The 24,026-nt window shown below is 40.1% G+C and overlaps 3 protein-coding genes across 5 annotated transcripts; 2 read left to right on the forward strand and 1 right to left on the reverse strand.

Moving 5' to 3' along the window:
* Positions 1–2,976: 2,976 nt before the first annotated feature.
* Positions 2,977–4,980, reverse strand: cyb561d2 (cytochrome b561 family, member D2). Of its 2 annotated transcripts, XM_078248599.1 has the most exons (3): positions 4,576–4,980; positions 4,443–4,480; positions 2,977–4,119 (listed from the first exon to the last, which is right to left on the reverse strand). In XM_078248599.1, the coding sequence occupies exons 1-3, from the start codon at positions 4,706–4,708 to the stop codon at positions 3,616–3,618; spliced, it is 675 nt and encodes a 224-aa protein (XP_078104725.1). In that variant the 5' UTR covers positions 4,709–4,980; the 3' UTR covers positions 2,977–3,615. The 2 variants fall into 2 exon arrangements, with proteins under 2 accessions (XP_078104725.1, XP_078104727.1); XM_078248601.1 differs by lacking the exon at positions 4,443–4,480 and having other exon boundaries at positions 4,541–4,980.
* A 4,338-nt stretch (positions 4,981–9,318) lies between these two features.
* rassf1 (Ras association domain family member 1) lies at positions 9,319–15,905 on the forward strand. 2 transcript variants are annotated; one of them, XM_078247456.1, is made up of 6 exons: positions 9,319–9,610; positions 12,168–12,289; positions 13,866–13,970; positions 15,143–15,431; positions 15,517–15,632; positions 15,756–15,905. In XM_078247456.1, exons 1-6 carry the CDS (start codon positions 9,319–9,321, stop codon positions 15,903–15,905), a joined length of 1,074 nt encoding a protein of 357 aa, XP_078103582.1. The 2 variants fall into 2 exon arrangements, with proteins under 2 accessions (XP_078103582.1, XP_078103583.1); XM_078247457.1 differs by lacking the exons at positions 9,319–9,610; positions 12,168–12,289 and adding an exon at positions 13,519–13,638.
* A 2,891-nt stretch (positions 15,906–18,796) lies between these two features.
* On the forward strand, positions 18,797–23,339 carry tusc2b (tumor suppressor 2, mitochondrial calcium regulator b). The gene is made up of 4 exons (XM_078248602.1): positions 18,797–19,146; positions 19,895–20,140; positions 22,335–22,455; positions 22,558–23,339. The coding sequence occupies exons 2-4, from the start codon at positions 19,992–19,994 to the stop codon at positions 22,621–22,623; spliced, it is 336 nt and encodes a 111-aa protein (XP_078104728.1). The 5' UTR covers positions 18,797–19,146; positions 19,895–19,991; the 3' UTR covers positions 22,624–23,339.
* Positions 23,340–24,026: the final 687 nt, after the last annotated feature.

The following is a 24,026-nucleotide window of genomic DNA, read 5'->3' on the forward strand; positions in this document are numbered from 1 at the left end:
GGAGCACTTTGAGGAACTCCTAAATCCGACTAATATGCCCTCTATGGTAGAGGCAGAGCTGGAGGATGAGGGGGGATTGGCATCAATTTCCCTGGTGGAGGTTGCTGAGGTAGTTAAACAACTCCACAGTGGCAAAGCCCCAGGAATTGATGAGATCCGTCCAGAAATGCTTAAAGCTCTGGGTGTGGAGGGGTTGTCTTGGTTGACACGCCTCTTCAACATTGCGTGCAAGTCTGGGACGGTGCCTAAGGAGTGGCAGACCGGGGTGGTGGTTCCCCTTTTTAAAAAGGGGGACCAGAGGGTGTGTGCCAATTACAGGGGTATCACACTTCTCAGCCTCCCCGGTAAAGTCTACTCCAAGGTGCTGGAAAGGAGGGTTCGGTCGATGGTCGAATCTCAGGTTGAAGAGGAACAATGCGGATTCCGTCCTGGTCGTGGAACAACGGACCAGCTCTTTACTCTCTCAAGGATCCTGGAGGGAGCCTGGGAGTATGCCCAACCAGTCTACATGTGTTTTGTGGATCTGGAGAAGGCATATGACCGGGTGCCCCGGGAGATACTGTGGGAGGTGCTGCGGGAGTACGGGGTGAGGGGGTCCCTTCTCAGGGCCATCCAATCTCTGTACGACCAAAGCGAGAACTGTGTCCGGGTTCTCGGCCGTAAGTCGGACTCGTTTCAGGTGAGAGTTGGCCTCCGCCAGGGCTGCGCTTTGTCACCAATCCGGTTTGTAGTATTTATGGACAGGATATCGAGGCGTAGTCGGGGTGGAGAGGGGTTGCAGTTCGGTGGGCTGGGGATCTCGTCGCTGCTTTTTGCAGATGATGTGGTCCTGATGGCATCATCGGCCTGTGACCTTCAGCACTCACTGGATCGGTTCGCAGCCGAGTGTGAAGCGGCTGGGATGAGGATCAGCACCTCTAAATCGGAGGCCATGGTTCGCAGCAGGAAACCGATGGAGTGCCTTCTCCAGGTAGGGAATGAGTCCTTACCCCAAGTGAAGGAGTTCAAGTACCTTGGGGTCTTGTTCGCGAGTGAGGGGACAATGGAGCGGGAGATTGGTTGGAGAATCGGCACAGCAGGTGCGGTATTACATTCAATTTATCGCACCGTTGTGACGAAAAGAGAGCTGAGCCAGAAGGCAAAGCTCTCAATCTACCGGTCAGTTTTTGTTCCTACCCTCACCTATGGTCATGAAGGCTGGGTCATGACCGAAAGAACAAGATCCAGGGTACAAGCGGCCGAAATGGGTTTCCTCAGGAGGGTAGCTGGCGTCTCCCTTAGAGATAGGGTGAGAAGCTCAGTTATCCGCGAGGAGCTCGGAGTAGAGCCGCTGCTCCTTTGTTGATTTGTCAGTAATTCCATTCAAAGTGAAATTTGTATATTATATTCATTCATCACACACAGTGATATTTCAAAATGTTCATTTCTTTTAATTGTGATGATTATAACTGACAACTAATGAAAATCCCAAATTCAGTATCTCCGAAAATTAGAATATTACTTAAGACCAATACAAAAAAGGATTTTTAGAAATGTTGGCCAACTGAAAAGGTATGAACATGAAAAGTATGAGCATGTACAGCACTCAATACTTAGTTGGGGCTCCTTTTGCCTGAATTACTGCAGAAATGCGGTGTGGCATGGAGTCGATCAGTCTGTGGCACTACTCAGGTGTTATGAGAGCCCAGGTTGCTCTGATAGTGGCCTTCAGCTCTTCTGCATTGTTGGGTCTGGCGTATCGTATTTTCCTCTTCACAATACCCCATAGATTTTCTATGGGGTTAAGGTCAGGCGACTTTGCTGGCCAATTAAGAACAGGGATACCATGGTCCTTAAACCAGGTACTGGTAGCTTTGGCACTGTGTGCAGGTGCCAAGTCCTGTTGGAAAATGAAATCTGCATCTCCATAAAGTCGGTCAGCAGCAGGAAGCATGAAGTGCTCTAAAACTTCCTGGTAGACGGCTGCGTTGACCCTGGACCTCAGAAAACACAGTGGACCAACACCAGCAGATGACATGGCACCCCAAACCATCACTGATTGGAAACTTTACACTGGACTTCAAGCAACGTGGATTCTGTGCCTCTCCTCTCTTCCTCCAGACTCTGGGACCTTGATTTCCAAAGGAAATGCAAAATTTACTTTCATCAGAGAACATAACTTTGGACCACTCAGCAGCAGTCCAGTCCTTTTTGTCTTTAGCCCAGGCGAGACGCTTCTGACGCTGTGTCTTGTTCAGGAGTGGCTTGACACAAGGAATACGACAGCTAAAACCCATGTCTTGCATACGTCTGTGCGTGGTGATTCTTGAAGCACTGACTCCAGCTACAGTCCACTCTTTGTGAATCTCCCCCACATTTTTGAATGGGTTTTGTTTCACAATCCTCTCCAGGGTGCTGTTATCCATATTGCTTGTACACTTTTTTCTACCACATCTTTTCCTTTCCTTCGCCTCTCTATTAATGTGCTTGGACACAGAGCTCTGTGAACAGCCAGCCTCTTTAGCAATGACCTTTTGTGTCTTGCCCTCCTTGTGCAAGGTATCAATGGTCATCTTTTGGAGAGCTGTCAAGTCAGCAGTCTTCCCCATGATTGTGTAGCCTACAGAACTAGACTGAGAGACCATTTAAAGGCCTTTGCAGGTGTTTTGAGTTAATTAGCTGATCAGAGTGTGGCACCAGGTGTCTTCAATATTGAACCTTTTCACAATATTCTAATTTTCTGAGATACTGAATTTGGGGTTTTCATTAGTTGTCAGTTATAATCATCAAAATTAAAAGAAATAAACACGTGAAATATATCAGTCTGTGTGGAATGAATGTATACATTATACAAGTTTCACTTTTTGAATGGAATTACTGAAATAAATCAACTTTTTCATGATATTCTAATTATATGACCAGCACCTGTATATTCAGGACCAATGGCAGGATTCTAGAAATACTGAGGTCATGAATAAAACAAACTTTCAATCCATCTAGAAAATTGTTTTATATTTAACTAGTATTCTGCAAATTGTATCTGATCTTCCAATATGATGGTCTGAAATCTGTCAAAACCTTCACACTGTATGGTTTGCAATGCCAGAGAATATTCAACCACTTTATTTCTTACTTAATTGAATTTCTGAGACTAAAATTTCAAGCCATTTAGTCAAAAACAGTCTACAGCCATGCTAGCAGCTCTGTGAGGCTACACAGTGATGCTTTGTAAAATACTAATGCTAGCATGCTTACATACTGATTTTTAGCAAGTATACTGTTTACCATGGTCACCAGTTTAGTTAAGCATGCTAGCATGCAAGCATTTGTTAATTAGAAGAGCAGAGGCTGATAAGAATGTTGTTAATTTTTGGAAGTATTTGATCACAACTTAAAGCCCAATGTGTGGAATATGTGTGTAATTGTCAAGCCAACCCAAATTCCTGGAAAAGATATACAGAAGACATTACCTCAGTATACTCAGTGGTGCCGTGTATACCATGTAAAAAGGCATAAAAGTGTTACATTATTCACATTTGGCACTGGTGCTTAATGATATGACAAGACCTTCAGAGGCAAATCAAACATGGCAAGTATTCAATGAGTGTTGTTAAAGTGTCAATACTGTGTCTTCTGTCAGTACTGCAACCGTTTTTTAGCCGTGTACGCACTGCTGACTTGGTTCATTATGACGAGGGCATTGAGAGTAGAACAGAGTGCCGACAGGTACCAGGTGTATTCCCCGACAGATGCAGTGAACCAAGCAGAGCTCAGGCCGAAGAGTAGGCTGGCAGTGGCCAGCAGGTATGTGACGAGTCCCGACGCAGCATGGTACCGTTTGAGTTTGGCCAGGGACCAGCCTTTGGCCAGAGAGTGGTAGATGAGAGGCACAGCTGCCAAAGACTGCAGCCCCACCACACACACTGTGAGCAGGCCCAGCAGACCGTGCCACGAGGTGAAGTGGGGTTTACCATTCAGGTGTTTGTTGTAAGAGATGGCTGTCAGACCCAGGACTGCACAGGACACACAGAGGCACTGCAGGATCCAGTGAACACGACCTTTTGTCTTGTGTGGAAACCTTTTGATGGGGGAGCCATACGGGGAGAAGATGAGTACGGCTTCTGTCATGAAGAAGGAGAACTAGTGGGAAAGGAAAAACAATTAAATGGGGCTGCTACTCAAGAGTATTTTCATTGTCAATTCATCTTTTGTTCTGTAAAATATACAATTTCCCAAAGCCCAAGTTGACAAATTCAAATTGCACGCTTGAGAAGTTAGGACTAGTGAATTGTTAGCATTTTTCTTAACAAAAAAGTTGCTAAATATATTTCTATTGATATACCAACTGATTAACTGATTGTTTCAGCTCTAAAAAGGAGAATTTAAATGTCTGAATGAACTTATTTCTGTGTAATTAATGTGTTTATAGCTGGAAATATTCATTATGAAAGCTTTTAACTTACAGCTAGTGTCATAAAGAAGGGATGCCAGGAAAACCAACCTAAAATAAAACAAACAGATAAAATCTAATTAACAAATGCTATGCTATCAAGTAACTTACTACCATCACGAAGATTATTGAATAAGAGCACTCACTGGTACCCGGTCGAGACAGAACTGCGATGAACACAGTGAAGACGATGCAGATAAAGTGGGTCAGCACTGCGGAAGCTGTTCTGGCAAAACCGTAGATACGAGGCTCACTTTCGGTCTCTTTGTTGTGAACCATGTTAAAGACAATTTAAGTGGACTTCGGCAGCTCACTTGCGACCGACCCACACCACAGCTTGTCACCTAAAGTGAACTCGCAGTTTCCGCCAAAGAGAAGCGGAAGTGATGGTGAAAGTAACAAAGTAATCGTTACCTCTTCGTGCTAAAGTCTTGTGGATTAAAAGTTAGAATACGGGGCTTTAATAACAGAAGAGTCAGGGTAGAAACTGTCAAATAGCGGTAACTGTATGTATCTCCTCGTCCTCTCATCCATGGTCTCCGCCAGCTAGAAATAAATACAACTTCCGGTTAGTTATTTTCAGAATAAATCGTCTTGCCAATCCATCGTCTCAATAAACTACAAAAACCTCAAAATACCACCACACTGCATGTTTTTATGGTCATATTATCCCCAGTTTTTTAATTGAACGCCCAAACCATCTAGATAGTGATATTACCATGCCTCAATCAGCCCAACGAATATTATTCAGATTTGTTGTAGGTGGAGAATAGTTGTAGCAGTGAGTCCATATCTTTTTGAACACAAATAGTTATAGTTTCCAAACTAGGTCACGCTTTTATTCTGAAATTTGAATGCCCGGAAATGATCTTTGTTTATTCTGGTTAATTTAACGAACCTGCTCCTGGCTGACGTGGATGTTTCCTTGAATGATTACCTACATGCATTTAGGGAAAACACACTTTTTTCTGTTTGCATCAGCCCTAGAGCAAAGTTGCATTTACAGTTGTTGCCTACCCATTCGTTGGAATATAATTTAAATAGTTTTGCTACTCGAAAAATCTCAAAACCGTGTAGTCAACTACCACGGATATGCAAGTAGGCCTAGCCTATTTAGTGAGGGTAAATTATTTCAGTTTGGGTGCATGTTGTTGGTTCATCCGTACGGCTAAGGATGGGATGTCTCGGATATCACCCATTCCACATCCAGGAGTATAGTGGACACTAGTCAGCTGTTCATAGGTTATTGTGCTCCAGTTACTCTCTCATTTGCTTGTGACTCCACAGGGCCTCCACACACTGGGCATACAGAGCAAGAAAACAACAACATGCTCATTCAGGACATCCCCCTCTTTGTTTTTCTCTGTCTGTCTTTCACACACATATTATAGACATATTATGCCCACCAAACCCAGTGCCAAATGGTCTCTTCATGCTTGAGCATATAAAAATGAAGTCTAATTATAGATTGACAAAGTTTACTGTGTTTGTGTACATTGTGTGTTTCTTTCTTTGCTAATTTTTAAGTTTTTCCAGAGGAGCCAGACTTGCCATGTGGGTTCCTGTTATAACCCATGCTCATTAAATAAAGTCACGTGTGTTGTCCAGATGGTGGCACTAAAGTAATAATAAGTAGCCTAGTATAATAAGTCCTAACTCCCATATTGTGAGTCCAGTTGATATGGCACTCACTTCAATTGTTACTCTATTTTATTTACTTTTGGTGGAAGTGGTGGAAGAAATATACAAATAATTCAAAGCAGCAATACCACAGTATAAAAATGCTTGCATTCTAAATTTCACTGAAGTAAGTACATAAGTATTAGCAACAAAATGTACTTGAGTACTCAGTTGATGTGCTTAGTTACTTTCCAACACGTTTAAACATGTTTTTTGTTTAAATAAAAAGAGGCTTTAACAGTGTTTTGGCTAACACCAAAACTGGTGCAGGGCACATTGACTTAGTACAAGTGCATTGTTTTAGAATTACCAGTATTGGTAGCAGTAGTAGTAGAGAAAGTACACTGTTCAGATTTACTCACACCTCTTACATTCCCTATCTGTCACAATGGGATATTGCTTTCCTCTCTCTATAAAGACTGAATGAAGAAAATAAGAGAGTGGCCCTCTCAACCATGGTTTTCCAACATAGGCCCTTCTTTATCTGCCCCCATGTTTAAGCCTGGAGGCTTTTTTCTGCATTGAGTGAATTCCAATTGGCCCTTAAACATTAAACAGTCTATTCATTCCAAACGGAAATATCCATCATTTGAGAAAAGTGACTCCCTCTTTTTCAGATTGATCGTTAGTATCATTCATTCGGAAATTAAAGCACATTACACTGACTAATTTCAATCCCTTTTTACAATATTCTAATATTTTACAGACTATGATTTTGTTAATTAAGTTGTGAATTTGTTTATTAATGGTTAACCTATCATATAGAGGTTTGAAGTGTGATTTATCCAAACATTCAACTCACTTTTTAATATGATATCCTTTATAAAGGGCTTATAAATTGTAACTAATGTCTTTATGAATGGTTCATAAATCATTTACTAATAGCCTACTTTATAAATTAGTTATAAGAGCAATGGTTGCCAGGTTGGGGAAAATCCCCCATTTCATGGTGTTTATCCTTTTGTATTTTGTAAAAACACAATACTATTGGTAATGCATAAACAAATACAGTGTAATAGACCCTAAAGTCTGCAGTTATACATGTTAATAAAACAGAAGTTGATTTAATTAATGGTTTATTAGTGATCTTCAAAGCATTAGAACATAATTTATTAACCATTAAAAATACTTCATAAAGTGTGTTTTATTAGAAAACTACAATGTATGGACTCCATGTTTATTATAGCGTAGGCTGTGTTATCTTTTATTGACCCCTCCATCAGTGTACACATATAGGCTACAGTAGGCTACAGTCTATAGGCTACTTGTACTGTGAGAGTGAGACAACAGAGGATGTTCCTCCTGTGGTGCTGCTCTCACGATGGTTTAATACACATACCAGATTAGACGGTAATCCCACACTCACAATGTGCATGCGCAAACTAAAGTGCGTGCGACGGACGAGGGACGTTTCGGTGTTAATATAAACAGTAAACTGCGTTCACTCTCCAAATCTCCTGTACCAGAAGTGGCGATGATGAATTATACGAGGTAAGGTCTTTTTTTAACGGTTTGTCTGTCAGCAAATCCGAACATTTATTCTGGTGTGTCAACTGAGTTTGTCGTCCCGTTTCAGACAGGATTGAACCGGGTTGTCCCGTTACAGGCTGAGCTGCAGTTTGCAACAAATGACAAATAAAGTGGAGTCTAAACTTTATAGTTTAAGCCACGTTTGCTCAGTTTCACACGAAAGTAATTTAAGAGAAAACCAGCAGAATATGCATGAATGATCCCTGGTACAATGTGTTGCCCTGTGTGGATAATTGCGCCGTGTGGTGACCCACTTGGCAGATAGAGCCCCGGGTTGTTCATATTCAAGTCACAATGCAGCTCCACAGGGAAACTAATGAAACGTTTAAAGTTTCTAATGCACCTGTGAAGATTGTATTATTCTTCCTGGTGATATAGAGGAATGTATTCAGTTCTACAGCAAAGAAAAGTGGTGTTTGCTTATCAATCCCTGTCTGTACTATCTGTCACAAGGGCTGGAATAAGTAATCAGATGCTTTACTTAAGTAAAAGTAGCAATACCACAATGTAAAAATACTCCATTGCAAGTGAAGGTCCAGAACTCAAAACCTTCCCCGGGTAAAAGTAGGCTACAAGACAGGTATCATAAAATGTACTTAAAATTTCACAACTAAAAGTAGGCATACTCATTATGCAGCAGAATGACCCCTGTCAGTGTTATAGGTTTTATTAATTATATTAATTGATTAATATCACTGATTCATAAACGTATAAGCAGCATTTTCAATGTTAATATATAATGTTTATAAAATGATCATATGTTTTCTATGTATAATCTTAACCTACAAAACTACCATAGCTGTATAATAAACAGTGGAGGAAATGTAGGACATTTTCCTAGAAACACAGTGGAGAAGAAGTATAAAGTAGCGTAAAATAGAACTACTCAAGTAAAGTACAAGTACCTTACATTTGTACAGTATATGAGTAAACATTCCACTACTGTTTGTCACACACTCAGCACCTGTTGCTGCATACATTACATTATACTTGTTTAAAAACTTAAAACCATGGCTGCAGGCTTTGTATTTCCATTGTGTTGCCAGTTATTTATGAAAAAATGGATTCAAGGTTGTTTTGTGCTTTCTGGAATTAATTATTGAAATGTTACTGGCCCACTTTTATGCAGGTTTGTTTCAGTGTCACGCACAGAAAGACAGTATGAGTGCAGGATTGCACAGGATTATACCATGTCATCTTGTCCCACATTTTATAATAATAATAGCAATCCTGGCATCAGATAATAAAGGTTAATCTCTTGTTTTTTCATTTGTAAAGCCCATCTGTAAGCATGGATGTTGATTTAATGAATGTTATTGTCTGAACTGAAACTGATTCAAATGTTTTAGATTATTTTATGTGAAACTGATCCATACATGTATTAATTGTATTGTACTTGTGTATGCTTTTAAACTGTCTTGCAGCTCCTAAGGACTTAGTGACCCCCTGTTCCTCTGCACAACACACCAATGTGGACGGTGTCAAAATACTGACCTGGTGCTTTCCTCGCTCCAAATACTGTACATTTAATCAAAGCCCGACATTCACAACATCCTTATTAAGGATGCAAGGGTGCACATAATGCTGTTTCCTCTTTGGGCTGGATGTATACCCATAGCCTACTAGCTCATGGGCAGCAAGTGCTCACTTGACATGTCAGAGTCTGTATCAGCAACAGGATGTCTAAATGTGAGCTGATTGAGCTGAAGGACCTCAGTGTAAATGATCCAATTGAGCTGGCTGCTCCTGCGGCCCGTGCAGCCCCACCACCTGTAAACCTGGGTCAGCCAAGCCACTTCCATGTCGTCCGTCTGGTCGGAGACAGCGTCAGCATCGAGGCTACCCAGTGCCAGATAGAAGAGGCTGGAGTGGGTCATGACTTCCAGCCGTACAGTCACACCCATCTCACCTGGTGTGACCTGTGTGGAGAATTCATCTGGGGTCTTTATAAGCAAAGTTTACGCTGCGCCAGTAAGTAACTTGTACATGTCAATTTGTTTAAAGTATAAGTCTGGTAATATTTTCCCCTTTTGCCATAGACCTTTGTTGTTATTAAAAGCACATCAATGAGCGACATGTTCCTTTAATACCATTAACATGTGCACTGTAGTTTATTTTGAGTCAGGCCCACATTCACCGTCCTGCTGCCAGATATGCTCACTAGAGCACCAAATGTGCATTATTAAATTAAATAGTCCCCAACAAACTCATTATTTACTCCTGTTTGTAACATTTGTTAAAACTATACATTGCAAGTACATTATTTAGCCATATTTAAAAATGAAAGTAAATATTAGAAATTCTTTTTTTTTTAAGATTTAAGTCTTTAGTAGGAACAAATGGGCTTGGTGCTGAGAGCCACAGACAGGTTGGGAAGTATGGAGACACGGTGGGATATTTGATTTTGGGTATAAGAAAAATGTAGAATAACACTAGCCTTGTCCTTTATGTTTGATGCGTAAATGATGAGAATATTTTTCTACAACCGTTGACCTAAAAACAAAGCAAAGAGACGCAACCAGCCACTTCATCGTTATTGCATGTGACACAATCAATTAAGATAAATCCTTTAGCCTTATTAGAAATGGCTTAAAGGGGTGATAGAATGATTATATAGGGTATTTCACACTGTTCCTTAAGGTCTCCTAATAGGGTATGTAACATTGGTTGGGCTGAAAATGGACCAGGTGCTATTCTATGGGGCCTTAACTACCCTGTGAATATGGCCCTATTTCGGACAAGAGCTTTTCTTCCAAATTTGGTATGCTCATGAATATTTAGATGAGCTGCGCGCTGATTGGTTGAGCGAACCACATACACATATATTGGAGACGAGACAGAAGGTCTCATATTACAGAAACTGCAACAGGTTATACATTCTTTGTCTGCTATTTCGTTATTAAATTCACTTCTGAGACTTTTTTATGCAGGAAATCAACGATATAAAGCTCAAATATGGGCCGTTTTAAGAAAATTGATGGCTAATTGCAGATTTGGTAAGACGTGTCGGACTTCAGGAGGTCCACACAGTCTGACGAGAAAGCAGCAGCCTGCTGGGCTCCATACCCAGGGCAAAGTCACCGTTTCTGTGTTACTGGTCTGATTTCAATTTAATGCATTTTTGTGAATTTCAGAGGTCTCGTTAGGAGGAGTCAAGCTAGCTCTTATTGATAGAGCTCCATCCAGCTCACTAGCTGACAAGAGGCGTTTATTTCCCCGATCGTTTGTTTAAATAACTCAACACACAAGATTAACTGGAACCTGTGGTAAGAGATTGCGGGCGTAACAAGCTCGCTGACCGCGCTCTCACTCACACACACCGGCCATTTAGCAGGAAGAGGGGAGCTGCAGGGCGTGGAGCTCTGTCAGGGCAGCGGAATTTGGTAGTCCAGTAACCCAGAAACGGTGACTTTGCGCGGGTATGGAGCACCGCGGGCTGCGGGCCGTGACGGAGCTCCATCTAGCGCACAGCGGGCCGGGGTCTGTGAAGGAGGTCAGGCCGGGCGGCGAGGCAGCAACCCAGGGAGCACCGGCCACTGAACTCCAACACACAGTTGGACAAAATTTGCAATTAGCCATCACTTTTTGTAAAACGGCCCATATTTGACCTCTGCATAGTTGATTTCAAGCATAAAAAGTCTCAGAAGTGAATTTAGTGATAAAATAGCAGATGAACAATGTATACAATTTCTGAGATGTGCGCAACCTATTCAGAAGACTACCTGATCTCAGATCAGTGGTGTAGCCTATGTAAATGTTGGGGCGTGACAAAGCCAAATAAGGAGGAGCCACCGAGTTGACGTCAACTATTAGCTTCGTTGAGATTTGCCCGTTTTCAGAGGCAGTTTCAAATTGTGAGATTTGCAGAGGAAAGAGGTATCAATGGGATTTTGAGGTTCTATGTGTGTCCTATTTACCCACCAAACTGTCTTTATTCAACTATAACAAGGTCGAATCGGTTTTGCATTCTATCACCCCTTTAAAATGCCCTCAAATAAAAGCCCAAATCAGCTCTGTAGCCCCATAATAACTAAGTGATGTCCATCCAAAGCTCACAGAGCAGTGACGTAGTCTTCACTTTCCAGTATCACCAGAATGCAGGATGCTCATGTTATTTTTCGATTCATGAGAAACTTTATCACAGAGTTTGTACTAATCTGTAGGAAGCTCTGGCAAGCTTCATGTTGGAACATTCCTGTCCCAGTTCAACCAAGAAATGAACTGCTGTCACACTTAGAAACAAACAGTTGACAGAGTGATAACTGCTTATAATTAACATCCCATTAAATCTCAAACATGGGCAATTTTTATTTTGTAGATACAAACATTTTGGCATGTTGCTTACATAACATACATGTAGATAATGCATCTAGGTTAGTGTGTTTTGGGTGATGTTTTTCAGCACAGGGACAGATTACTGAACAAAATTCACAGAGGGCTCTACACAACAAACGTTGACCGCTAGCCAAAGTATAATTGAGAATTTACTCTCTCTCTCTCCCTCTCTCTCTCTCTCTCTCTTTCTCAGACTGCAGTTACACTTGTCACTACCGCTGCCGACCATTCATCCAGCTGGACTGCAGCACAGATAATTTGTTAACAAACAAGGAAGATTCCTCTATCGACTCCCTCGAGACAGACACAAATGTGGTGAGAAACAAAGCTACAATCACATATTTTATCAATAGTACATTTGTATAGAAAGCTGTCTTTATTGGATTGTTTTAGGTGAGTATAGGTCAAAGCAGACGGAGGCTACCAGATTGTCCACTGCTGTCCACTGAGTGTCACTGTGCCATATGTCCTCAAAGATGCTGGTTTTATTACCTCCTCATTGTCAATGCATCTATAGAGAACGTAATTTAGGAGAGAGCTAAGGGGAGGGGATAACTTAACAACTTTACAATAAAACAGCTGCCTTTATTTCAGAACCACACAAAACAAATCTGGGACCAACACAAGTTATCAGATAATTAAAGGATTGGTTCACCGTTTTTCAGCTTGCTCAGACCATATTAATATGAAGTCTACCATCATGTCCAATGGGGCATTCAGCAAAAATCAGAAAAGTTGATTTATCATGATTTTTAAAGTCCTAATAGATTGCTTAACTAGACTGTGTAAAATGGGACATATTATGGAAAACTCACTTTTTCAATGCTTGTGCACATACCTATGTCTCATGCAGGCTCATTAGGATATACTGGCCCCCAGCTGAGTATCTCCACCCATGGCTTAGAACTACCTTTGCAAAGGTACGCCATATTTTTCTCACAAGCCAATCAGAGCAGACTGGGCTTTTTCAGGAGGATGGCTTAAAGACACAGGCGCCAAAACGGAGCATTTCAGACAGAGAATGAACACAGGTACACTATATTCAGACAGACAGTATATAAAAATAATGTGTTTTTTTAACATTAAAGCATGTAAACATTTTCTAGTAGAAACCCAATATACAAGTATGAACATGAAAATTTGCATTTTATGTCCCCTTTAAAGCACAGCATGAAGATGTGGCAGAATAGTTATTTTTTTTTAAGAAATAAAGCTATTGGTGGAGTTGTGATATGATCAGTTATATATGGAAACTACATTTTAATGTGAATGTGTACACGCACATCAGCAATAACATTGGGTGAATGTTTTTCATATAGGACAATTTGAGCAGATCTCCTCTGGGGGTGGGCTTTGTGAGGTTTTATTGTCAGGGAGGAGCAAATGGAAATGCTGAGGTCAAAAGAGCTGTTAGCAGAATCAGATCTCTTGAGGCAGAAGAAAGGACAGAGGAGAGCTAAGTAAATTCTGACATATAACTCCAGAAATTATTTTATGATTTTGGCAATGACAAAAATCTAATAAAGTTCAACTGAACCTTGGAGATGACCTGGGGAAGCACAGCAAGTACTAACACATTCTGCAGTCAGGAGGACAGCAGCTCAGAGCTGGAACCGTATTTGACTAAATATACGTCTTTCTTTCACAAGGTAAGAAGATCAGCAGTGAGGCTATGGCATGATTCAAAGGCACAAAGCTGTTTTCACTTTCTGGTTAACTATACAAAATCATGTATTTATTTTCTAACCACAGATAAAAAGCTTGAATTGGCTTTTACTTTTATTTCCATGCACCTGTTCTCTGTCACTTTCTCTCCATCCTCAACGCTCACTTGTGAGGACAAGCTTTCTGCTGACATTATGTGGCCTATTTGCTGCTCTTTTCTTTTTAGGATGAACAGATCGATTGGGGTAACCGGGCGTTGACTGTTAGTGAGATTCAACAGAAGGTTAAGGAGTATAATGCACAGATCAACAGCAATCTGTACATGATGGTTGTGAGTGACTAATAAACTTTTTTTCTCCGAACATTCATCCATGCACAAATGTGTACTTGAACTGTATTTAAATTGTAACAACATTCAGAGATGTGTACTTGAGACTTGGTGACTTGGACTCTGGTCGACTGTAGTCACTGTTTTGATAGTCTACATCCATGACGTTCCACTTCGGAAATTCCAAATTTAACTCTTTTCAGCCGGATGTCCGTTACCTACCGTTTTGTTTGTGTTGGAATTCTTTTTATATATTCATGAGGACTATGGTTAACTGCTCCTCAGATCTCTGCAGGGTAAATCCAGACAGCTAGCTAGACTATCTGAGTTTTCTGTTACACGACTAAAAACAACTTTTGAACGTACATGTTCAATGCTGTGTGGACTAGCCAGACCCTCCTTCGCAGCGCTGTGGAGGAGGGTCTGGCAAAGCAAGACTACTGTTTCGATGACTTGCAACTTGACTTGACAAAAAATAAATGACTTGATGACTGAGATCAATGTAGCTATTACACACTTATTTTGACAAAAGTTATATCACTTACAGCACCTTTTTAAATAGTAAGTGGGAATAAGAAATCCAAATACTTATGCGGCTTAAGAGCTCGATCTGTCAAATAAATATAGATGTACCAAGTTGTAGAATGATGTTGTAGACTGGCTGTCACTATTTCACTGTTTCAAAAGTGATGGGGAGGGAATATGAAATAAATAAGTAATAATTACTTTTGCTTTGATTACATTAATTTCACTGAAATTCAGATATAATACAGATTCAATTCATTGTCATACTTTTTGTACTAGTTATTAAGTTAAGTTACTAAGTTAAACTAGCCAATCATTTTATTAGATGAGCTACTAATACCTTGTCTTTTCGCTTTATAAAGACCTGATACTACAGGTAAGAGTGCTTTATCTTGGGTGTGAAAAAAAGTGACTTGATTTGGGACTTGACTTGCCTTAACTAAGGACTCGCCTTGATTTGATATAACCTGTGACTTGACTTGCCCAAAAAAAAAAAAAATAACTTAAGACTTTCTTGAGACCTGGACCAAATGACTTGAGCCTTACTTGGGACTTGAACAAAGATGACTTGGTCACAACACTGTTAGTATTTAATAGTTTGTGGACCACTTCAATCCCATTTTCACAATATATATTTGTCTACCTTGCAGAATAAAGACGGGTCCTACACTGGCTTCATCAAGGTTCACTTTCAGTTAGTCCGTCCAATCTCCCTCCCTCCCTCTCAGAGCCTGTGCTCAACACAGGAGGAAGATCAGCAGGGCAGAAGGCTGAAACGGCGGACATCTTTCTACCTCCCCAAAGATGCTGCCAAGCACCTGCATATAAGCTCCCAGACACGTGTGCGGGAAGTCATCGAGGCATTGCTTAACAAGTTCACCGTGGTGGACAACCCGGCCAAGTTTGCCCTGTTTGAACGCGCTGAGAGACAAAGTCAAGGTAGAATCGTCAATAATGTGCAGTTACTGTAAAACAATACAGAACCATGTATTGAATTGAAAATGCTGAATTTTATTTTGTTTAGTGTACATGCGTAAACTGCCTGATGATGAGTGCCCTCTCTACCTGCGCTTGTGTGCTGGCCCCAGTGAAAAAGTCTTGAGTCTGGTTTTGAAAGAGAATGAGACAGGGGAAGTGAATGTAAGTGTCCATTTGGCTCTGAGAACTAATACATATGATAAACATGTCAATATATGCTGAAAAGCAAATAAATGTACCGTATATACAACATATTCTAAAGTGAAACATTGCTCTCCTCCACAGTGGGACGCATTTAGTTTTCCTGAGTTGTGCAACTTTTTGCGAATCCTGAAGCGTGAGGAAGAAGAGCATGTGCGGCAGATTGTGAAGCGGTACGCTCTTGCTAGAGACACAATGAAGCAGGCCATGGCAAGGATTACTACTCCTGGTTGACTTTGAGCGATTCAACTGATCTTCGTATTTTAATATGATGAAGAAACTTTTGCCACTTTGAATACTGTTGTTGATTAGCAATGTAAAAGGGAAGGAAATAGCTCAGACAATGACATTGACAAGGCTTACTGTAGGCCCTGTTAATTTTGTGCAAGCAGAGCCACTGTTGGGAGAAGCAATAGATTATCTTGGACTTAATTGGATGCAGTTCTTTCTTTAAAAAACGATGCTGCTTGACTGGATTATTTATAGTGGTAATAACTTTTAGTCTCTCTGGGCATTTATCATATTTAGTTTCATTTATATTCTGTGAAGCTGTTTGAAAAATGTTGGCACTTTAATGAACCTGTAAATTGGATTTTTGGCAAGTTAAAATGTGAAACAATGTGTTTACATTCTAACTATTTAATAAACTGATGATAATGGTCATTCTGGTGTTATTGTTTAAATTATAGCCTATATGAAGTAGTAAGTTTGATAGACCAGTAGTCCACATTCTAATGTGCCAAAGCTGAAGTAAGCTACACTATATAAAAGTATGTTGACACCTAATACATTTCATCCATATGTTACAACTGAACATGTCATTCAAAACCATAGTAATGTATATGTTGTTGTAACAGCCAGGGATTTGCTTTTAACCTCTTAGCATTCCGCCCACCTTTTTTTTACAGGGGGGGGGGCTGTTCAGGGGTAGATAAAAGGACAACAGTAGATGCCACATAAAAGTGGTGTACATCATCTGAAAACTAGGAACCTGTTAATTTCAGATGCAGCTCAGCAGTGTGTGTCAAGATGTTCTAGTCATAAATCTGAAATAAAAATGTATTAATTATTTAAAATAAATTGTGAAAGTGTATAAGGGCTTAGCACATTATAATGGAAGTATATGATGGCCATTCCCATGCTCATGTATGTCTCAAAATTTGTTTCAGCAATTTTTGGGTTGATACCATTTGTTTCCCAGATTTGATGCTAAATTTGACAATTTTAACCATTCAAGAATTGACTAAAGAAATTGTCAATAATACCTCCAAAATACCACATTTTCGGTAACTGGATGACGAGCACTTCTGTTCTGGAAACTGCTGAGAAGAACCCCCTTATTGTTAATATACCTAGGAACGCCATACCTCCTCTGAATGCCCTAGGTGTCTAGTTTGTGGTTGTAAAGGTTCATGAGGCTGTGATATCTTAGAAGTCATATAATAGGTTTTATACAGCGAGGTCAAGTTTCAAAAAGTGGTTTCACTACAATGAAGTGGCTACTTTGGGGAACGTCATCATCACACATGAATACAATTGGGCTCACTAAATCCACAAGTCTCAGTCATACCTAATTTATGCAATTCCAAGACTGTTTAGGGACCCCGGTATGCAGAAATATTCAAATACATCATTTTAGAATAGGCGAAAATAACACATTTGCCCCAAACTGCATGAGTTTAACATAAAGTGGGCATGTCTGTAATGGGGAGACTCCTCGTTTGTGGTAGTGTATGAGGTGTCCATATACTTTTGGCTGTAGTGTACCACAGCGTTCTCTTTTAATGTCTAGTTAATAGCATAGACTGTATACGTCTATGGTTAATAGTTAATGGGACAGGCAAATTGACCTTTTAAATAATAGAAGTATTCAGGTGAAAATAGGGACAGAAACATCTAGAAGGTGTTTGGTAGAAAATGGGACACCACAAGGTAGTGTTATTGATTAATTATGTTTTTTGTAATGTTCAGCCAGGAATTGGAAAGTCACTATTTGCAGACGATGGTAGCCTATGGAAAAGGGGAAAAATGTGAAGTATACCCTGAAGAAGGTGCAGGAAGCTAATGCTAGTGGAGGATTGGGGATGGAAATGGGGGTTTAGATTCTCTATTGAGAAGACTAAGGCTATGTTTTTTACCTGAAAATCCTGAATCAGATTTGGTGTATGAATTCCAGTGTTATATAATAGAAAGATATCAGGAACACATATTCATTTTTACTGATGGTTCAAAGGATCAAGAAACAGGTGCTACAGGAGCAGCTTTTGTTGTTCAGAGGTGGAATGCCCAAGCTTGTAAGGGAACCTCAAATTTCCTAAGTGTATTCACAGTGGAGTTATATGAGCAGATTCAGAACCATAAAGTGTTGATAGTCACTCTGTGTCAGCTATCAATAGTATTTGGAAAGGGTCATCAAAGAGTCAACAAGACCTTGTATATGATAGTCTTCTGGCAATTAAAGATGTGAAAAGGAGAGGGGTAGAAATATCATTTGTATGGGTCCCTCCCAGCTCATGTAGATATTGCAACAAATGAAAAGGTTGATAAGCTGGTCAAGGAAGCTGCTCAAAAGAAAACCATAGATGTCAACATTAATCTATCCAAGGCGGAAGGTAAAAGTATTGTGTGGCAGGGAACAATTTTAAAATGGCAACATCTCTGGGAGCAAGAAAACAAAGGGAGCTCTAGCACCTATTCTCAATATCTAGTAGTCTAGGGTAACTGACTCAGTTAATGTTTGTAAAAGAGGGGAGGTTAGACGTAAGGAAGAGGTTATTATTTCTAGAATGAGGATTGGTCACGTTTTTGAACAGCACTTTATTTATTTTAGGAAAACACCAGAGTGGCTTGTGTTCATGTCAGGAACTTGAGACAGTGCATGACCGCCAAAGACTAGATCTACTCAGAGAATTACGAGAAATTGGCTTGGAAGAAGTATCTCTGAAAAGTATTTTAGAAGTAGGGTCAAGTGGGAGGGGAAAACGTTGTTTTTTCAAATTTTTAATAGACACTGGACTGTATAACAGGATATAGTGCACTAAGGTGCTAGTTCCATAGATGGCAGCAATGCAACTTTTTGGATGCCGGATGTCGTAAAACCCCAAAGAAGAAGAAGAAGAAGAAGAAGAAGAAGAAGAAGAAGAAGAAGAATGGGACAGGCACATGCATAGACATAATATCTTAATACATCCATGCATAATATAGATATATGTCTATGGGCACATGGATGTATTAAGAGAACAGGCAGAGGTTTACAGTACGTTTTGACTCTTGTGTTTAGCACATTCTGTCCATGTGGTGGCGGTAGCTCACCACAATCTCTTTACCAGCCGGCAGAGAAAAACACGGAGAAGAAGAACGTGCAACGTTAGTTGGCATAAACAGCTAGCGTTATCTTGTATAGATTTAGCAACCCACCAAGACAAATTCATCAAAGAACATTTCATACCTGCGAACACACCAAACCCCACTTTAGGTATGTTTTCAACCAGCTAAGCGGAAGCGACAAACGCCAATTATCGAAACAGCTAACGTTAGCCTTTGGCAGCGGCTGTAAACGTTATTTTGTAACGTTAAACCAGATAGAAACATGTTGACCTGGCTAATGATAGTAACGTTAACCGAGTGCTAACCAACCTGTCTTTAGCTAGCTAGTGGTAATGCTAGCAGCCAGGACATAAAGAGACATAAAATCCACTGTAACTAACGCAAGCAGGACCAATTTCTTAATGGTCTTGTCGGTCAAAGCTAGCTAGCCGCGTTCATCTTCCTGTCCAGATAACCTATGCTAATGCCCGAGCCCTCTAAGCAAAGCTGACTAACGTTATTCAGGATTGTCTTGTTTTCAAATAACGTTACCATTTCAACTTGATAATGATAGGACATAGAAGGGTGGTCAGGTTTGCGACCTTGGCAGGCTTTGCATTATAATATATGTTACATATTACATGTAATTTAGATGGCCTGCTATATTCTGGCACATATGGTCAAATGACTCGAATTTTAGCAAATGCACAGGTGTTGCAGTATAGCCTATTTGTTGTCATTTTCATATTTAAGGTAGAGTTATGATCTTTCTCTGGTATCACCTTTCTTGTCCACAGAAAACTGGGTTCCCAGCGTACGCTGAAAAAAAGGATGTTAATTGTAGATTGTTTTGCTTGTGTTATAATATATGGCCTCAAATGACTTAACGCCTCCCTTTCATGTGTCACTTTTCAAAGGTTTCATATTCTGAACGTCACATTTCATCTGGTACAGTAACACTGTAACACTACTGGCAGTCCTGTGACCCAAGAAAATAATGTGCTGCAGCTGAAGATGGGTGGTAGCGGCTCCAAATCCAAAGGATTTTGGCCTTTTTCTGGCTCAGGTAGTACGGACGATCCAACCAAAGATGGAAACGAGCAGTCAATGGCGAGAGTTCGAAGTTTCCCAAGTGCAACACCTTTTGTGTTAACTAGACGAAGGTAAATATAGCCTCAGCAGCATGTAGCCTCCATCATGCTTTCTTCAGGACATTCATAGACTCATATACAGAGATCTGTTCCAATAAGCATATTGCCGGCTTACAACACAAATACCCATATTGATATTCCTCTTAGTTCCCAGTAAAAGCAGATTTTTGTTTTGTTTACTGTATTAATTTGGAGTTTATAGTTTTATTAGTTTATTTTTTTGGGGTCCTGGTCCCTTTGCACCCAGAATGTTTCAAAGAAAAATAGCTCCATATTGATGTGATGGCATCTCGCAGTTCCTGCCGATGTGGCAATGCATATAGATTCATTTTTAGTTTTACTTTATTAGTCATACAGTATGTAGGTTAACATGGGGTCAACGGAACAATGACGGTACAAGGCTGTGCCACCTCCACCACTCCACTACATGCTTTAAACATCATGCCCAACCTCGCCTAAAATGGTGTACTATTGAGCTGAAACGTGGGTATGAAGACGGCTGTCGGAGTTAGCCAATGTGGTTAAAGTTCTTGGACAGAACTCGAGAATGTTTTATGACATGGTGTCAAGACCATCGAGAGACGCACCTGTGTTTGCACAGAAAACGTTCCCACACATTTACCTTCAGCCTGTGTTGTTGACACTGAGCAAAATGGAGCCATAAATTCACGTTGTTTGCACAACAATTCTGACCCATCCTCTGTTGCATTATACCGTAAACCAGAATTTGTCAGATCAGTTGATGTCTATTCCATCAGCCAAGTTCCTAATATGGAAAATATGGATGGATAATGTGCCCACTCTATCTTCATTCCCCTCGTTTTTATTTGACAGGAGTGGACACAAGCATAGTGTTCGGCTGCTGCACACCGCTGCTGTACTGAGCTGTTACAGTACTCTTCTGAGTTTTCAAAACCAGGCATTTTACCCACAGGAAGACAGCTGACTGAATGTTTTTATTTTTTATTTTTTATGTAAACTACTTATTGTAATGTAAAAAATTCCAAAGAGGTTTACTGATGAAGCCAAGGCATAAGCAAACTAAGCAGCTCGTTATAGGTTTTTAAATGCTCACACATTTGTGGACTAGACCCCCTAAAACCAATTCTTTTTTGGTTGTGTATCTTTAGTGGCTTTTTTTTAATTGACTAACTCTCTTTGTGTCGCACCAAATAGTAGCCTGTATGCAAAAACTAGATAAGATATACTTTATTGTCCCGCAGGTAAATGTATCTTTGGCTCTAAGCCACTGCAACACACAACAATCTTGCCAACAATGCACATACACGCATAGAACATATATCATACACTCATGCATAAAAGTGCTTAAATTCACATGTTGAGTGTCAAGACAATAGTTTCAAATAATAAAACCAGTTATAATCAAACCAGATAATAAATAATCAAGTTGCAATATCATAGTCATCCACTAAAATCTATATCATATAATACTACAACTTGGTGCGATTTCATATTTTGAGTGATTAATGAATTTTTGTATCAGTTTAGCCTGCAATTTGGCACTTTCGCAACTGTCGGCCTGAAGGCAACACCTTGAATTCTGGGTTTAGAATGTGTGTTGGGTCAGTCCGACTCTTTTGTGCCTCCCTGAGCACAGATTTTTCAAGGCTTTTCTTTTCCCCTTTATGATCTTCTTGGCCGTTTGAGTAAGACGTGCAAGCTTAGACTTTAACTGTGCTGACAGGTTACCATAACATACTTGCCGTTGTGATTTACACTCTCCAAAATTGTTTGATAAGATCAAATCATGAGTTTACTATTTACATCATAGATCTAAGCCTTCTCAACAAAAAACAGAAAAAAACATCCTCTGTTGCAACCTAGAACAAAAGTTTTTCAAAATGTACATGCCATTTGAGCGAGCTGAATGCGGACACCAAGATATTTATATTATAAACTTGATTTATGGGGACATGAATGATGTGATATGTGAATGATTGCTGGACTATGGTCACCAATTGACTTTGAATCGATTGTCATCTCCCCAGTTTTTTTCACATTAAGGTGGTGAGCATCACAATGGTCCACAATAATGTTTGATATTCACGTCATCGTACGTTGTGTGATTAAGAATTACTGATAATATGACTCTTGTAATGTTGTCGTTTTAGTATCTTCTGAAGGTTTGGATACACACAGACATATTATGTATGTACGGCTAATTAATTTGGTCTCTCTGCCGCAGCTCTATGTACTTTGATGAAGATGGCGACCTGGCCCATGAGTTCTATGAAGAGGCCATTGTGACAAAAAATGGACGTAAAAAAGCCAAGCTGAAGAGGATTCAAAAAAACCTAACACCTCAGGTGAGGAAATTATAATCCCTAAATGAATTATCCCTTACTTACCATCAGTAGTTCTCTGTATTATCAGTCCAAATAATTGTAATCTCTCTTGTGTCCTTCCAGGGAATTATAAAGCTGGACATCCCTTGCATCCATGTAGATTTCCCAGTTGTCCTCTGTGAAGCCTGATGATGTCTGAGCAGTGTCTCAGACTAGCCACTGTGTCAACTCCGTCCTGTGGTTTCCCCTACAGCTGGAAGCCTGAACCACCTTTTAAAATAACATGATCTCTTGATATATGTGATGCCCTTATGTGGACAGGCTGATGCAATGTGTGCTGAGCCTCTGCATGTGATCTGTTTTGGCTTGTGTGCGGTTAGACACAGAATAGGTCACCAATGAAGATCTAGAAGGGTGCCTATTTGGCAAAACCTGCTCAGTTTACAGATCATGGTTTGTGTGCATGTAAGCGTGAATGTGTGTGCAGACAGAGTCCTGACTTTATCGCTGCGGATTGTTTTCTGGTATGATTCATAGAACTTTAGGAGTTAGAGGAGAATGTAACCAGTTCTTCCCTCTGTCACGATCATATCTAGAGTGGGAAAGTTTTGAGTGCACACTTGTTTTTTGACACCAACATGACTTGCTTTATTATGCAAAGAACAGGATTTGCTTATCGATAATAGCCTAGGGAGTTGACAATCAGTGGCCCACAAAATCTGAAGTGGATTAATGTCATATTATAATGTTGGATTGACTGGCTTCAGTGACCTCAGAGCCACACATGTACACAGCAGCAGTGAGTCTAGTAAGAGATCCTGTTGTTTCGTTTGCTGCTTTGGCATATTATGTTTCACTTTTAATTTATTATAACTGTTTTTTTAATTACAATATCAAATACTCAACTGTGTCATGGTCTGGTTTTTTATATTAATGCATTATAGCTGAACAGCTTATCAAAGAGCCTATACTTTCTCACAAGCTGTCAAGACAAAAGGGGAAAGACACGTTTTCTAATCATGGCCTTAACTCCTGCAGGCTTACATTCTACAACTGAAAAGTTATGTGGTGGGTGCTTAATTGGCTGATTCTAGTTTAAAAAATAATCTGAAAATATTTCCAACTCAAGATGCATTTACTACGTAGGAGTTTTTTCAATGGTTACATTCTCCCCCACCATGTACTGTATGACTGCCTGTAATGACATGACCTAAGAACTAAACTTAGGTCTGGGAAGTTAGACCTGCATGGTGGGAAATATTTACAGAATCTAAATCTGTGGCTTTAAATGGACTAAACCCCTGATACACACCACATTCAGCTGATGAAAACTGAAATGTTTAAAAAGATGAAGGAAGTTACCGGAGGAAATCTCTTTTAATTAGCGTCAAATATGTCTTGCTACGCCAAGTCTTTTTATAACAATTATTTGGCAAGCTTATAAGAGCTAGTAATCAAATAACTTACAGACGGATAATTTAGCTTTTTTGCAAAGGTTGTAAATAATAAAATGAACTGACAGGACCTGTTCACCCATGTAGTGGAATTAACGCTCCTGACCTCCACCTGTGATGAAATTAGCCACCTGCATA

This window comes from Sander vitreus, chromosome 4 (assembly GCF_031162955.1).
Source record: "Sander vitreus isolate 19-12246 chromosome 4, sanVit1, whole genome shotgun sequence".
Classification (NCBI taxonomy): domain Eukaryota; kingdom Metazoa; phylum Chordata; class Actinopteri; order Perciformes; family Percidae; genus Sander; species Sander vitreus.